This window comes from Melanostigma gelatinosum (assembly GCF_949748355.1).
Source record: "Melanostigma gelatinosum genome assembly, chromosome: 2".
NCBI lineage: Eukaryota > Metazoa > Chordata > Actinopteri > Perciformes > Zoarcidae > Melanostigma > Melanostigma gelatinosum.
In genome coordinates, this window is record NC_136635.1 from 19,917,101 (window position 1) to 19,930,289 (window position 13,189).

Consider the following 13,189-nt stretch of genomic DNA (forward strand, 5'->3'; position numbering starts at 1 on the left):
ATCAATGCATTTTACTAGCATATTTCGAATTAAGCAAATTACCACTATAATTCTTCTTTTCACCGAGGTACAACAATATTAGAACCACATAAAACAACACTTAGTTCAATTGCCATTACAAGTATTGTACAATGCCTACACGTTTGAGGTACTTGTACTTTACTTGAGTATTTACATTTTATGCTCCTAACACTTCTTATTTTGGAGGCAACTATTTTACTTTTTACTTCATTAGGGCACATGTTTCAGTTAGCTTCAGTAATTATTTACTTCACAGATGTAAATCATTAATACAAATATAAAATAGCTGATGAATTATGATATATTCTCAAAGGTACAACTACCCAGAAGTAACTTATATAAAGTAATACATAATCAGGCCCACCTTTGCCAGCTGCAACATCAAAGTAATGTACACATCAAAACAAGTATAGTACAACATACAGTACATTATTTTGAGTTTTTATGCATCACAAGTAGTTTGATCTACATTATTCTGAAATGGGTATTAGCATAATGAGTAGATACACTTTTTATGATTTGATGTTCATACTTTTGTACATGATTTTAAATGCAAGGCTTTTACTTGTAACATACTATTTGAACACTGTATTGCTAATTAAAAGATGTGAATACTTCTTCCACCACTGACTATTGATGACAAGTGACCATTGATGACAAGTGACCATTGTAGCTTTCCCTTTTCACTAAAGTATTGCAGTATGTTAGGAGCCTTAGGAGATTGTAGTGTAGGTGACATATGCTGTGTCATAATGAGATGTCTTTCTAATATTTAGTTTAAACGGAAATATAAATTGGTGGAACAATTGTAACACCTCTCAGTATTACCCAATGAAATTCAGCAGCACCACATACTGCAGCATGAAGGAAGGATTTCCTACAGGACCAGCTGCATACCTAAAAAACAGTCAACTGAGTGTAAGTCTTTGTACATTTACATGTGGAAACAAGTTGTAACTGGATGAATGATGCTGTTTTTTTGTGTGTTACTTCTCTGTCAAATGTCACAGGACAGTGAAAAGTGTTCATCTTTTCCCGGAGTCGAAAGTGACACATTCAAATTCCTTGTTTTGATTAACCAGCATTCTTCATATAAGACGGAGAAAAGAAGCGAATCCTCACAACTGAGAAGCTAAAACCAGTCAATATTTGGTATTTTTGTTTGGAAAAATGGTTACAGCAGTCAAGCAATTATCAAAATAGTTTCAGCTCAGAATTATGACTTGAGCTTCTCAGTTAGCCAATTCACTTCTGTTGTGAGCAGTCCCTACAACTGAAACACTTCTAATTAATACCTTTCACACACTTAACAAGGTATTAAGATAATAAACAAACTGTCTGAAATTTCTCTCATCAACCCACATCAAATTCTAAAGTTGTGAATGAATATATCCTTGTTATCAATTCCTGAAATTGTTTTAATTTGGACTGTTATTTGTGTGCGTATTGTATTCAATTGAACACTTGGTTGTTTTTTGAACATGAATGTATTTGCAAATTTTGGCAAGATTGACTCTTAGCAGTTAACATGAATGCTCCAAATGATTTTTTTTGAAGAGGTGAGACTTGAATGACAAAAACACCCTTTTTTTTAATGCGTATTCAAATCAACTTGTATAGCTAAAAAGTCTGTCAGGCTGCATCTGTAGTACTTTTACATAAAGTATTACATAAACTGACCTCAATTAAGATTGATTGTAAGAACTTGACTCTCCATTAAAGTATAAGACACATAATGGATAAATTAGGAGTCGTGCTGTGAATTCATTGTGTCCTAGAACATTCTTTGTGTCATATGATTGGTCACATTGTTGTTGAGTCCAAGCTAAAGCACATACTATTCTTCAGCTACTGGAATCATTTTTAAAAGTGGAATATTGATGAAGGACAAAAAATGTGTTATCACATCAATAGACAGTTCTGTTGATTTGAAGGTAAAATGTTTATTTTCAATACCATAAATGAACACAAACTGACTGCATATGGGTAAAATAAAGAACATCAACGGAGGAGTCAACCACTTTAATGCATGTGGAAGTCATTTTTTAGTTTGTGCCAACAAGCGTAATCTAAAAAGCAAAAAATAAAAACATGTTTTTGGGCCTGTAACATTATGCACATTAGTTCATTTGTTGTGTCAACGCCATGTCAAATACTTATTTACACACAGTGTTTACTGTTATTTATAAGCAAGTGTAAATATTTCTTCTATCTTATGTACAAAAGGTTTAAAAAGCACTCATTATCTGAGCACAGGCTAATGGCACACACCTGTTCCTTCAATACATTACACGCCAGTCACTTCAAGACAAGAGCAATGAAAAAAATATATTTACAAAAGTCATAGAACGCTATTCTAGAATCCACAAGAGTCTATTCATATTTGTGTGGGTTTAAATAGTTATAATGTAACAATTATAATTTGTTTACTGGCCCTGTGTGTTATTGTAAGTCTTTTTCTTCTGCACTTTAAGTTTAAACTTTATCAAATATAAAAATTGACTGTGTTCCTGCCAAACAAAGCGCTTGAAGAGGAGAAACATCCATTAACAGGTTACAGGTGCCAATCTCGTCTGTAGATTTCTATTACACTGATGAACCAGCAGAGAGGGGGAATATTATCCCAAAAATCTGTTCAGTAGTAAAGACTTTCTTACATCATTATCTTAAAAAAAAACTAAAACATTTATCGGCTACCAAATAGGTTTCCATATTGGCATTAGCTTTGCAACCGTCACACTTTGATGAACACATTCAATCTCACATTTAATGAATCCTTCTGCCAGCTTTTCACTTATCAAAACCTGTGACGAAAGAGTGCGTTCATGATTCATTTTAAGTCAAAATGTTGGCATTCAAAAGCTTACCAGTAGCCAGACAACAAGGCTCCCAGTTCTAGTGAGGTGTGCGTGTTTAATGAAACAGAGGTCGCAGGGCGGTTCCCAGCTGGAGGGCTCAGATGACGACGCTGGTGCCACTGCGAGAACTCTTGCCCTGAGAGAGACATACTTTAGATTGACTTCACCCCGCAATCAGCATAACTCAGATTATTTTTTTAAATGACTGTGCGTTTGATTACGTGCGTGTTTGTGTTGACGTAAGAGCATTGGTGTGGATGTATGTCAATTAAAGAAATGTGTGTCTTACAGAACGCTGGTTCCTCCCTGCTCCTGGTTTCTGTCCGGGTTCGTACTCTGAGTAGTTGGGAGGTTCATCAACAAAGCCTCCACCTCCTCTCCTCCCTCCTCCTCCTCTCCTGCTGCTGCCCTCATCATCCGAGCTCCAAGACCCTCCTCTGTTGGGCAGTGAGGCTGGGGGAGGGTAGTTTCCTCTGGACCTGCTGTCAAACAGGTCATCCCTGGAGCGGGAGCGGGGGCGGTCCATGCCTCCTCTTGGCCCGCTGGGACGTCGCCCATCCAGTGACTCCTCACTGTAGCTCCTGGGAACGCCTCTAGACCGGGTGGATGAGGGGTGACGCCTGCCCGCCGACCCTCGCTCGTCACGACGTCCGAAGCCGCTGCGGCTGCTCTCGCTGGAGCTCGGGGGCCGAGTCCTGGGTGCAGCGGGTGCGATTCTGCTCGGCGGCTGCTCTCTTATAGGTGGAAGTGTGATAACGCGACGCTCTGTGGGGCCATCATCAAGGGCAGAGATCATGCTCGGAGGGCCGGGGGAAAATGGGGCGTTGACGGGCATGTGATGGTTAGGGGGTGGCATCTGCTGCATGTTCTGCATGTTCTGCATGTGTTGCATGTGCTGCATGTGTTCCATGTGCTGCATGTGCTGCATGTGCTGGGGAGGAGGAGGAGGCTGGGACCGATGAGAAGAAGACACCAGAATAAGAAAAAGACAAATGAAAACCACCACTCGTACATTTAAGGGAAATTCACAGAAACACACGAATTGTGCCCCAATTCAACACTACAGGCCCAATTAATACTCTGTCTATTACACTAGAAATGCTGCACTGACAGTGCCCTGACAGATGTCAATCAAAACACAACACTTTTGCCAATTTCAGCTTTGCGAAATAAAAAAAATAAAAGAAAGAGAAAAAACTATTGTACACAATTTGCTACTGAAATAAAACGTGAATCTTTAGAGGAAAGACAAAAGGCACAATTTCACACAGGAAATGGCATTCGTATAATAATTGCGGCTGCTGTTTAGACCGACACCAATTAACTAAATTGATCATGAGACAAATCCAGTGGTTTACCGCCTCGGCTAATCCATTTCGTTGGGGAAACAATTCATTTTTTAGAGGTATTTTTTAATACCTAATAATAATAATAGTACTGATTGAGCATAAACTGACCCCAATCCGACCATGACTTCCATCAGCCACCACATATCTGGATCATCTTCTTACGTTGCAATGGTTTTTAACTTTTATCACATAAAATACCTAAAAATCACCACCTTAGAACTCGTTTTTTTCTTCTTCCTTTTTTTTGCAAAAACAAAAGCTTTGACAAGAACTTGTTTGGTAGTTTGTGTGCAAAACAATCGTTTGATTCTCTTCAATAACTCAGAATGTACATTCTGTATTATGTAGTGTATTATCAGCCGCTAAAATTCTAAGTAAAGTAACAAGGAATGGCAGCAACTGTTTGCAAACTGTTGTGAATGGCAATATGACAAAATAATCTGCTGCTCTACTGTTAACATAAACAGACTTGAGAACATGGACGGTCACATACCTGTAGCAGAGGACTCGCCATGTCCATCCCCTTCACCTGGCTCTCCAGGTAATCGAGCATGTGATTGGAGTTGGCAGGGGTGTGTGTGCCGTGCACACTGGGAGTGGGCATGCTGTAAGCTGAAGACTGAGGAGGGGGGAGGGGCATGGGCTTCATCGGGAAGCTCTTCCCTGAAGCAGATCCTGGAGAGGTAAAAGCATTTACAAAATAAAAGGGATTTATTTGGAGACATTTGTGGATGAATACGCTCTAACGGTATTGAAGCCACAGTTTGCTCATTAAGTGTTGTGTAACATGTGTGTGTGTGTGTGTGTGTGTGTGTACCTGAGTAGAGCAGCGGGTTCATCTGGGGGCCGTAGCCCATTTGTCCATATACCGGCTGTCCTCCTATCCAGGGTTGCATGGCCTTCTGAGCGTCCTTCATCATACGATGCTGCATCACCGCTGAAAGACGAGCACAGCACATTCTTTAATATTCAACAATACAGGAAGGTCCTCACTAAGTACAAAGGCTGTTTTTTACGAAATGTTTTCAAGGACTTGCATATTTTATGAGCAACAAATGTGGTATAACTAACACCAAAGAGATTTCCGAAGCATACAATAAGGTACCAGCCAACACTGACTGCGGTTTACACGACAGCAGTAAGAATACCAACTTGCGGCGATGAGGTCATTAAAAGGTAATCCACCTCAATGCTCATTTACTTGTTATTTTTTGTCCTAAAGTCAATTAACATTACACAGGATTGCAGTAAAGCACAGAAACGGTTTAACTTGATGGGGATGAGTTCATATTTCTTCAAGTCTGTCTCAAAACAATACTCACATGCCCCTTTGCACTGTGCATTGAGAGCTATTGGTCCCTTCAATCATTTATCCTGTCCATACTAGCCCTGACATGATTTCAATGGATGTGATGGGGGCTTAATGTACATTGCACACACACAATGCATATCTTTCAAACTTTGAACCAATATTTTTCAAACACATTTCAGACCTTTTCCTAAAATGTTTGGAATTGTTTTCCAACATTGATCGAATATTTTTTTAGACAGTGCCTTAAATTCATGAAACAAGTTCACACTATCTGTTTTTTCCCTCCCAAGTTTCCTCATCGTTTGTCTTCTGTGTTTTTCTGACAATATAGGTTGTAGATTTAATCAGCAGCCCACTCCCATGTTTTGGATGTGCGAGCATCCCTAAGACACCAACAAGGAGAGTTTTCCAAATGGTGCTGGGCTCGCTACCTTTCTCAGGACAGCAGCATTGCTGTGGGCAGCAGGGACAGCGAACATAGCAGCAGCATTTCTGAGGGCAGCATTGGCAGCAGCAGATACAGAACAGGAGGATCAGCAGGAGGGCTCCGATGACGATGAACAACACTGTTAACCAGTCTGAGAGAGGAGGGGAAGAAAGAGCTCTTGTTAATACGTATTTCCGTCCCAGATTTTGTTGTAGCTCCAAATAGCAACCTATAATGCCACAGACATTTAGGTTTAAACAAATCCATAGAAGAAGTTGTGGAAATTCTGTATTTGGGGCTGCAATAAAATCAGTGAGTGAAATTTTTTCTTTTTGTTTCTTACGGTAAACGATGAGTTTGATTTCTTTGTCAGAGTCTCCGGACGTGTCTCCAGCAGCATCGACGGAGCAGAAGTACACCCCGTTGTCCCACCACATCACCTCAGTGATCACCAGGTCAGCATCTGTGCAAACACGGAGAGATACCTCCATTTAAACTGTGGTCAGCTAAGTTTAAAACAAACTAATTCTCTCCTCGTACTGAGACAGAGCCACAAGCTAAACAATTATTTACAACGATTTCCAATATCAATTGATCTGTGGGTTATTTTCTCAATCATTAATGAGCTGTTTGGTGTATAAAATGTCTGATATAGTGGAAAACGCCTGTCACTATTTTACCAAAAGTGACAGAATTTCTAATTTCTCTGACCAACAGTTCAAAACACTAAAACATGTTTCCTGAACTAAAACAAAGGACCAAGAAAATCATAAACAATGCAAATGAAGGATTTTTCTTTTTTTACATAAAAATACCTGAATGGATTATCAAAATTGTGACAGACACAGTTTGTCAATCTACTCATCGATTAGTCAACATATCATTTTGGCTGTATTTTGAAGAAGGAACAGACAAATAAAAAGTGGAGCAAATGATTTTGTCTCAAGACTCGACACAACTGGGTTGAGCCCGACGCCAACAGTGTCTGAATGAACTCACTATTTTGGATGGTGATCCTGCGTTCGCGGTACTCTGCTCCGAGCGTCGGCTCGTTGCTCCCTCTCTTCTGGATCACTGTGCGCAACGTCCGCTGGCGGTCTGGACAGTCATTCGCTGGGTCCTGTCCCAACTGTAGTGCAGACTGGTATGCTGCAAAATCAGAGGCAAAGTTTCCATTAACACATGCTTATACATATATGATTGGTCGATGCATCACTTTGGTCCAGACTGAAACATATGAATATGAATTACTGGACGGACTGAGTTTAAACAGACATTCATGGTCCCCAGAGAATAAATCCTACTGACGTTGGTGATACCCAGACTCTTCGGAATACTTGCAAAAGCAATGAAATTCCTGTCAGCCTCAGCTGTGTACTTTGCGTTTAGTGCAAATAAGCACGACATCACCATTGAATGATTCAAGGATTATATTTGTATCTTTTAAAAAAAAAAGGCTTTCGTTAATGTGAACCCATCGTTATATTTCCAACATGCCTTATCTGCTTTTATATTTTATATTTTATATTGCTGTTGATTATTTTATTTTGCATTGTATTAATTATCTCATTATATTTCACAGCAGTCCAGGAATGTTTTTGCTCCTGGTTCAACCATGTAAAGCACTTTGTAACTTTGTCTTGAAAAGTGCCGTATTGTTTATGATTTGTCATATACACAAGTGTGATGTCATGAAATGCAGTGTGGCATTCAGGCTGCACTAAAAATAAGAAATATGGAGTTAAAAAATGTACATGTTTAAAAAAAAGATCCCAACTGTAGCGAAATAAAATAAAGTGTGTGCATATTGTGATACATATTTGAAGTTATTCATTCTGCCATTGATGGTTATTCACATACATTATGCCTCCGTTTCATGTACTAGCCTCTCCGAGACGTATGCGGTCTACTGTTACCTGTGGAGTAGTATTCCAGTACGGGGTCCTTGCAGAAGGACTTGAACCTCCAGGTGACCAGAACATCTTGGAGGTTTGCAGAGGTGGAGTAGTCACAACGGAGGGTGACTGCGGCGAACAGGGTTGTGCTGCGCTCCACCTTAGGAACATTCACCTGAATACATACCGACACTGTTGGGAGGGAAAGCACACGGACAGTTAGAGACAGTAGTTTGTGTATGTGTACAACAAGGAATACAGCTACCTCCTGTGCCGAATAAAAGAAACAGGTCCAGTTAGAGAGAGATCTTGTGTGTTGACAAAAGTCAAGGAGAAAAAGTGTGGTCAGACTGAAACAATGTGTGTGAGGGTTTCTCTCAACCTAGCAGTTCATTTTCAAAGTGGCAGAACCAGAAAAACAGGTGACGCAGACAAAGAGCACAGGAAATGGCTTCGAGTGAAACTACCGGCCAAACATTGAGAAGATGGAATGAAACCTGTTGAGTAAATCTGTCTCTAAATATGGACAGGCCACAGTGACCCTTAAACATCACCTTTACACTCATAGATATCAGTAAAGTGCTCTGAATTAAAAGAAAATGCTTTTACTAATAATAAAATGAAAAACAAATCTTCAACTCAGAAATAACAACAATTTTCTATGTTCTACATTTAGACCAACTATCTTTGTGTCACATAAACAAACGCTGTCATGTGACCGATACCTCCAGTTTGGTTCGTTTCAGTCAAAATGTTGACAACGTTCAAGTTATAAACGGGTTCAATCGAAGAGCACGAGGACGAAATGTAAAAGAACGGCAATGACCTTTCAGAAGCGACAGCAGGAAGATCCCGGCAGCGAATCTCCGCATGATGACAAAAAAAACCTCCGGCTCTGAATAAAAAGTGGGAAGCAAAACTATCCGCGAATGATAAAATAAAAACTACTAAAAATAAAAAGAGCGAAAACAAACAAACAGAGTGTCTGTAGCCTAACTAGAAAGTGAAACACGATTCACTGTGTCGTCCTGAACTGTGTGTTTGCGGTTAATACCTGAACCATCTCTGGCCACACCCCGAAACAGGTGCATTCATCCGCACCTCTGTGACGCAATCACGTGCACACAAAAAGAGGAGTGAGTGTCTGCTGATGCTACTTTAGATGTACATAATACATAAAGGTGTTATTCTTATAGGGATACTGTAACTGTGTCTCGTGCCGACTGTCTTAATGTTATGTATATTAAAATGTAAGTGTTCAACTTCATCATAATATTGGGATTCATACTGTAAGGATGTGTGACTGATACTCTTTAAGATTGTTGATCTAATGATGGTATCACAGTCCTTCCATACAGAGATTTTTACTCAACTAAATAAAAGTATGACATATGATAATATTGATTTCATGGCATAGTGAAATACATTTCTTATTATGTTCCTGTGTTGCTATTATTAGACACAGCAGACGGTGTAAATGTTCTGCATTCAGTCAACACTCAGGTGTAACTCTGGTGTAAAACCACTAGATGGCAGGCTAAACTTGTTTTGAATCTGAGAGCTGATATTCATGTTTGTGTGTTTTCTGTTGAAGCTCAACTCTTGAATCCTCTACAGATTAAACTACAAAACCAGGCTGTTTATTCCCTGGAGGAAAGACGCTTTTAAAACGTGTCCTCCTTCATAAAAGTCTGGGACTATCTGCATATGAATGACACCGTTTGTGCTGAAGTGTTTTCCGAGTAATTCAAATGGTCTAAGATTGTTTTTCCTCAGAGCACACCCACTCTGCACCTGCAGCCCTTCACAGCTTCTTGATTTTCCGAGAAACTCCTGCCAAAGATCCGGTCTGTGTTTCCTACTCGTTCCCCTTTACACCTCCTTCTGCTGCATTGCATCATTGCTTTGCATTTCATTTCATAATGTAAACTTGTAATCACTTAAACTTAAAACTAACACGTATATACCAGCATTACACGAGCTTTGGCACTATGCTAGTTCATTTAAATCCTCATGCACAGCAGCTACTGAACCTGAAGTCACTGTGTTTCCAAATTAAAGTCATCAAAATGACTGAAAAGTTGATTTTAACACACATACCTATATTTGTTGAGTTACAGTCAATACAACTACATGTTTCTATGTTACTTATACTCAGGTAAATAATCGGAGTACTATTCCCACCACTGTATTCAAGCATATGTAAAGTTGTTTTCCAAACTTAACATCATTTTGTTGTATTTATTAAGAGTCTGACGCTTTAAAACTAAAACAATCTGCTGCTTTATCAGGACTGTGTGTGTTTGGTTTGATCTGATTTGATTGACAGCGGGCAAAGAAAACACCAACTGTCATCAGATTCTGATTAAAATGTTGCTAAAATGTATGCACTTAAGTACCTGGCACATACACAAAGAGAAACACAGCTTTTACCCTATGGTGCATTGTGATGTCATATTTCCCGGCTGAGCCCAGGAGGAAGTTGCTCCACAACATTCCTGACATACCCTCGAGCTGTGAGTGGTCACCGTCTGAACCGATCCCTCCCATCACAAACACGCAGTGAAGGAGGCTCAGATAAACACACATCCCTCTCACACAGAAAGGACAACGCACAAAACCAAAACAAAGAGTGCTTTTCTGTGAACGTAATCAAATGAATTCCTCAAGCAGTGTTTTAGTATCATCTCATCGTCCCTAGTGGTTGAAGCACTCACATCTTTTGCTTGAGTAAGAGAAGCTATTCGTTCTTTCTAAAGAAGAGGAACATATTTACTATTAGCTTAATACTCAAGTACAACTGTATCAGACTCACACTGAGGTAAAGTACATGAATAAGTGCACTAACTGTACGATCATATATTCAACCTAATAAGCAGATGAAAAAATCCTAAAAATAAGGAACAATAAGCTAAAATAAAACCTGGTTTTCATTATTTCTGCAATGGAGAGATAGGTTTGTGTTACTCCAATAAATAATAAATGTGTTATGGGGAAAAAAAGGTGTTGTAACATATTATTTATGTTGATGACAAAACAACTGCGCAAAAGACAGGCAGTCTGTGATTACAACAATGAACAAAGACATGAGTCATACCCAATTACACAGAAAAAGTAAAGTCATCTCTCACACACACACACACACACACACACACACACACACACACACACACACACACACACACACACACACACACACACACACACACACACACACACACACACACACACACACACACACACACACACACACAGTTGTCAGTTCCAGACAGCAGAAAATACGTTGGAAGAAAACTTAAACACTGACGGTAGACTTTTCTCAAAAAACAACAACATGATGGCAGGAATAATAAAACACTGTTTGGTGTAATGTTAGAAGGAAAGATGTGAAAACTCAGCAGGCAAATGTGTGTTCTGCATATGTTTGTGTGACTGTTGATAAGTTGATAAGTTGATAAGTTGATAAGGTATGAAGGTGTTGTTTTAGCTGATGACTCAGCAGTGATAAGAAAAGGCTGAATTACAGTTATCAAATCAGAGGCACTTCATCTTATGTACACACTCACACTGGAAAGCCTAAACAAACATAATCATTTCCAAATTACATCGATCATATCACACCACACACAGAAATAGGTCCAGTTTACATATAAAAAAGTCTTCATACTGTAGTAAAAAAAGAAATCTTGTGACGGGCAAGTGGCGGTTACAAAAACATACAACATTTTATCAGGTTTTAGTCCCTTGGAGAAAATAGTTACTTGTGCAAACTAACATGTTTTAATAGAAGATGAAGAGACATACAGAGAGGAGACAATGTTACTGCTTCATGAATAAAGAACGTAATAAAGAAGTAACTACGCTGCAACAAATGTGGGTCGTTGGAACACATCTGAAACTTCTCCCGTGTGTTTCCAAGCGTGTTCGAAGAACTACGGTGGCCGACACAAACACCTGTATGGGCCGATCTAGAGCCAATGCTCGGTTTGTCCGTTCTGAGCTACCGTAGAAACCTGGCGTCTGGCTCCGTGAAAGAGGACACCTTTGTATGTCGATACAAACGGCTCATTCTAAGGTAACAAAAACACAATGATTCTTATTTTCAGGTGATTTATACACTAAAGAAAACATACTGACAACTGAAATATTATATTACATTTCTGCTCCTTTAATAGATATGTTGGCCACATGGGGGCAGTAGAAGAAGCTGTAAACACACCTGTTAAAATTAAAACCATTTCAAAAATATATATATATATTTAAAAGAAATCACCTTATACAGTTGTTATGGCGAACGTTTTAGCAAACAGTTGTTGTATTTAGACATCTAGCAGTTACACAGCAACATTCTCATTCATTTGGAGTTGTGTTTGTCTGGTTCTCCAGCTGCTAAATGCTCCGCTATGTTCACCGGCTACTCTCAGTGTCTGTCTGCTGTGTTGGTGCTGGGCAGGTAATGTACAGTGGGTTTTTCAGAGCAACAACTAAAAACAGCTGCAGTTGGAGACGGGGTTGAACCAAAACATGAAAGTTGCCCACCATCAAAGCTAGCATATGGCTTGACCGTGTCATTGTGCTACATTTTGGCCAAATTGTTGCAGGAATAGTCAGTAGGGGTGTCTATAATGCCAATTCTTGGGAATTCAAAATTAACAATTGAATTTTTCTGCAGTGGTTCCAGTAATATTTGTTCTAAAAGTGTACTGAAGTAGCATATCACATGACACAGTTCAGCCATGTTTGAGTCAATAATAAGAGAATATTTGCAGCCTATTCAATTTCGAAAGAGCACCGGCCAATGAGCAAACTCCAACAGTCGACCGGCCGATGCCTTCCTCATTAAGTCAGTGAGTCGGGGACAGAGTTGCATGTTCATAGGGCCGGCCCGGCTTCTGCTCAATGCAGCTTTAAGAGTCCTTTTCCATGGTGTGTTTGCATTATATTGTCCATCCCCTCTGTAGATAAACATCATATCACGACTCCCAGCTTTAGTTAACATTCAAATCTCATTGGGAAAGCTGTCTGAATTAGGCGCTTTGGTCCCTGAATGTGCTGCTGAACGACACAGAGTGTGTTTTGTTATCCAGCTGAAGCTACAGTATGTCCTCTACAATAATGCTGTTGTCATATACCTCCTTTTCTGCAACTGTGCTTATTTAAAGCAGATATCTCATCAAGTGGAAATGAATGCACTCATTGTGCTGGAAGCGTAAACTAGTCTTTTCTAAAGGGACGAGAGGAGATGAACAGCGTCCTGCTGGGGGGAGGGGGTCCAGGTCATAGCCTGCACTAGTTCAGTGTTAGTCCAGCTGAGATATATATATATA

At 39.6% G+C, this 13,189-nt stretch overlaps 1 protein-coding gene across 1 annotated transcript; it reads right to left on the reverse strand.

Annotated features, from left to right (window-relative positions):
- Positions 1 to 2,039: 2,039 nt before the first annotated feature.
- Positions 2,040 to 8,826, reverse strand: LOC306791866 (immunoglobulin-like domain-containing receptor 1). The gene is made up of 9 exons (XM_079288774.1): positions 8,689 to 8,826; positions 7,884 to 8,054; positions 6,967 to 7,116; positions 6,311 to 6,430; positions 5,972 to 6,118; positions 5,046 to 5,165; positions 4,722 to 4,903; positions 3,169 to 3,828; positions 2,040 to 3,015 (listed from the first exon to the last, which is right to left on the reverse strand). Exons 1-9 carry the CDS (start codon positions 8,732 to 8,734, stop codon positions 2,977 to 2,979), a joined length of 1,635 nt encoding a protein of 544 aa, XP_079144900.1. The 5' UTR covers positions 8,735 to 8,826; the 3' UTR covers positions 2,040 to 2,976.
- Between the last annotated feature and the right edge of the window lie 4,363 nt (positions 8,827 to 13,189).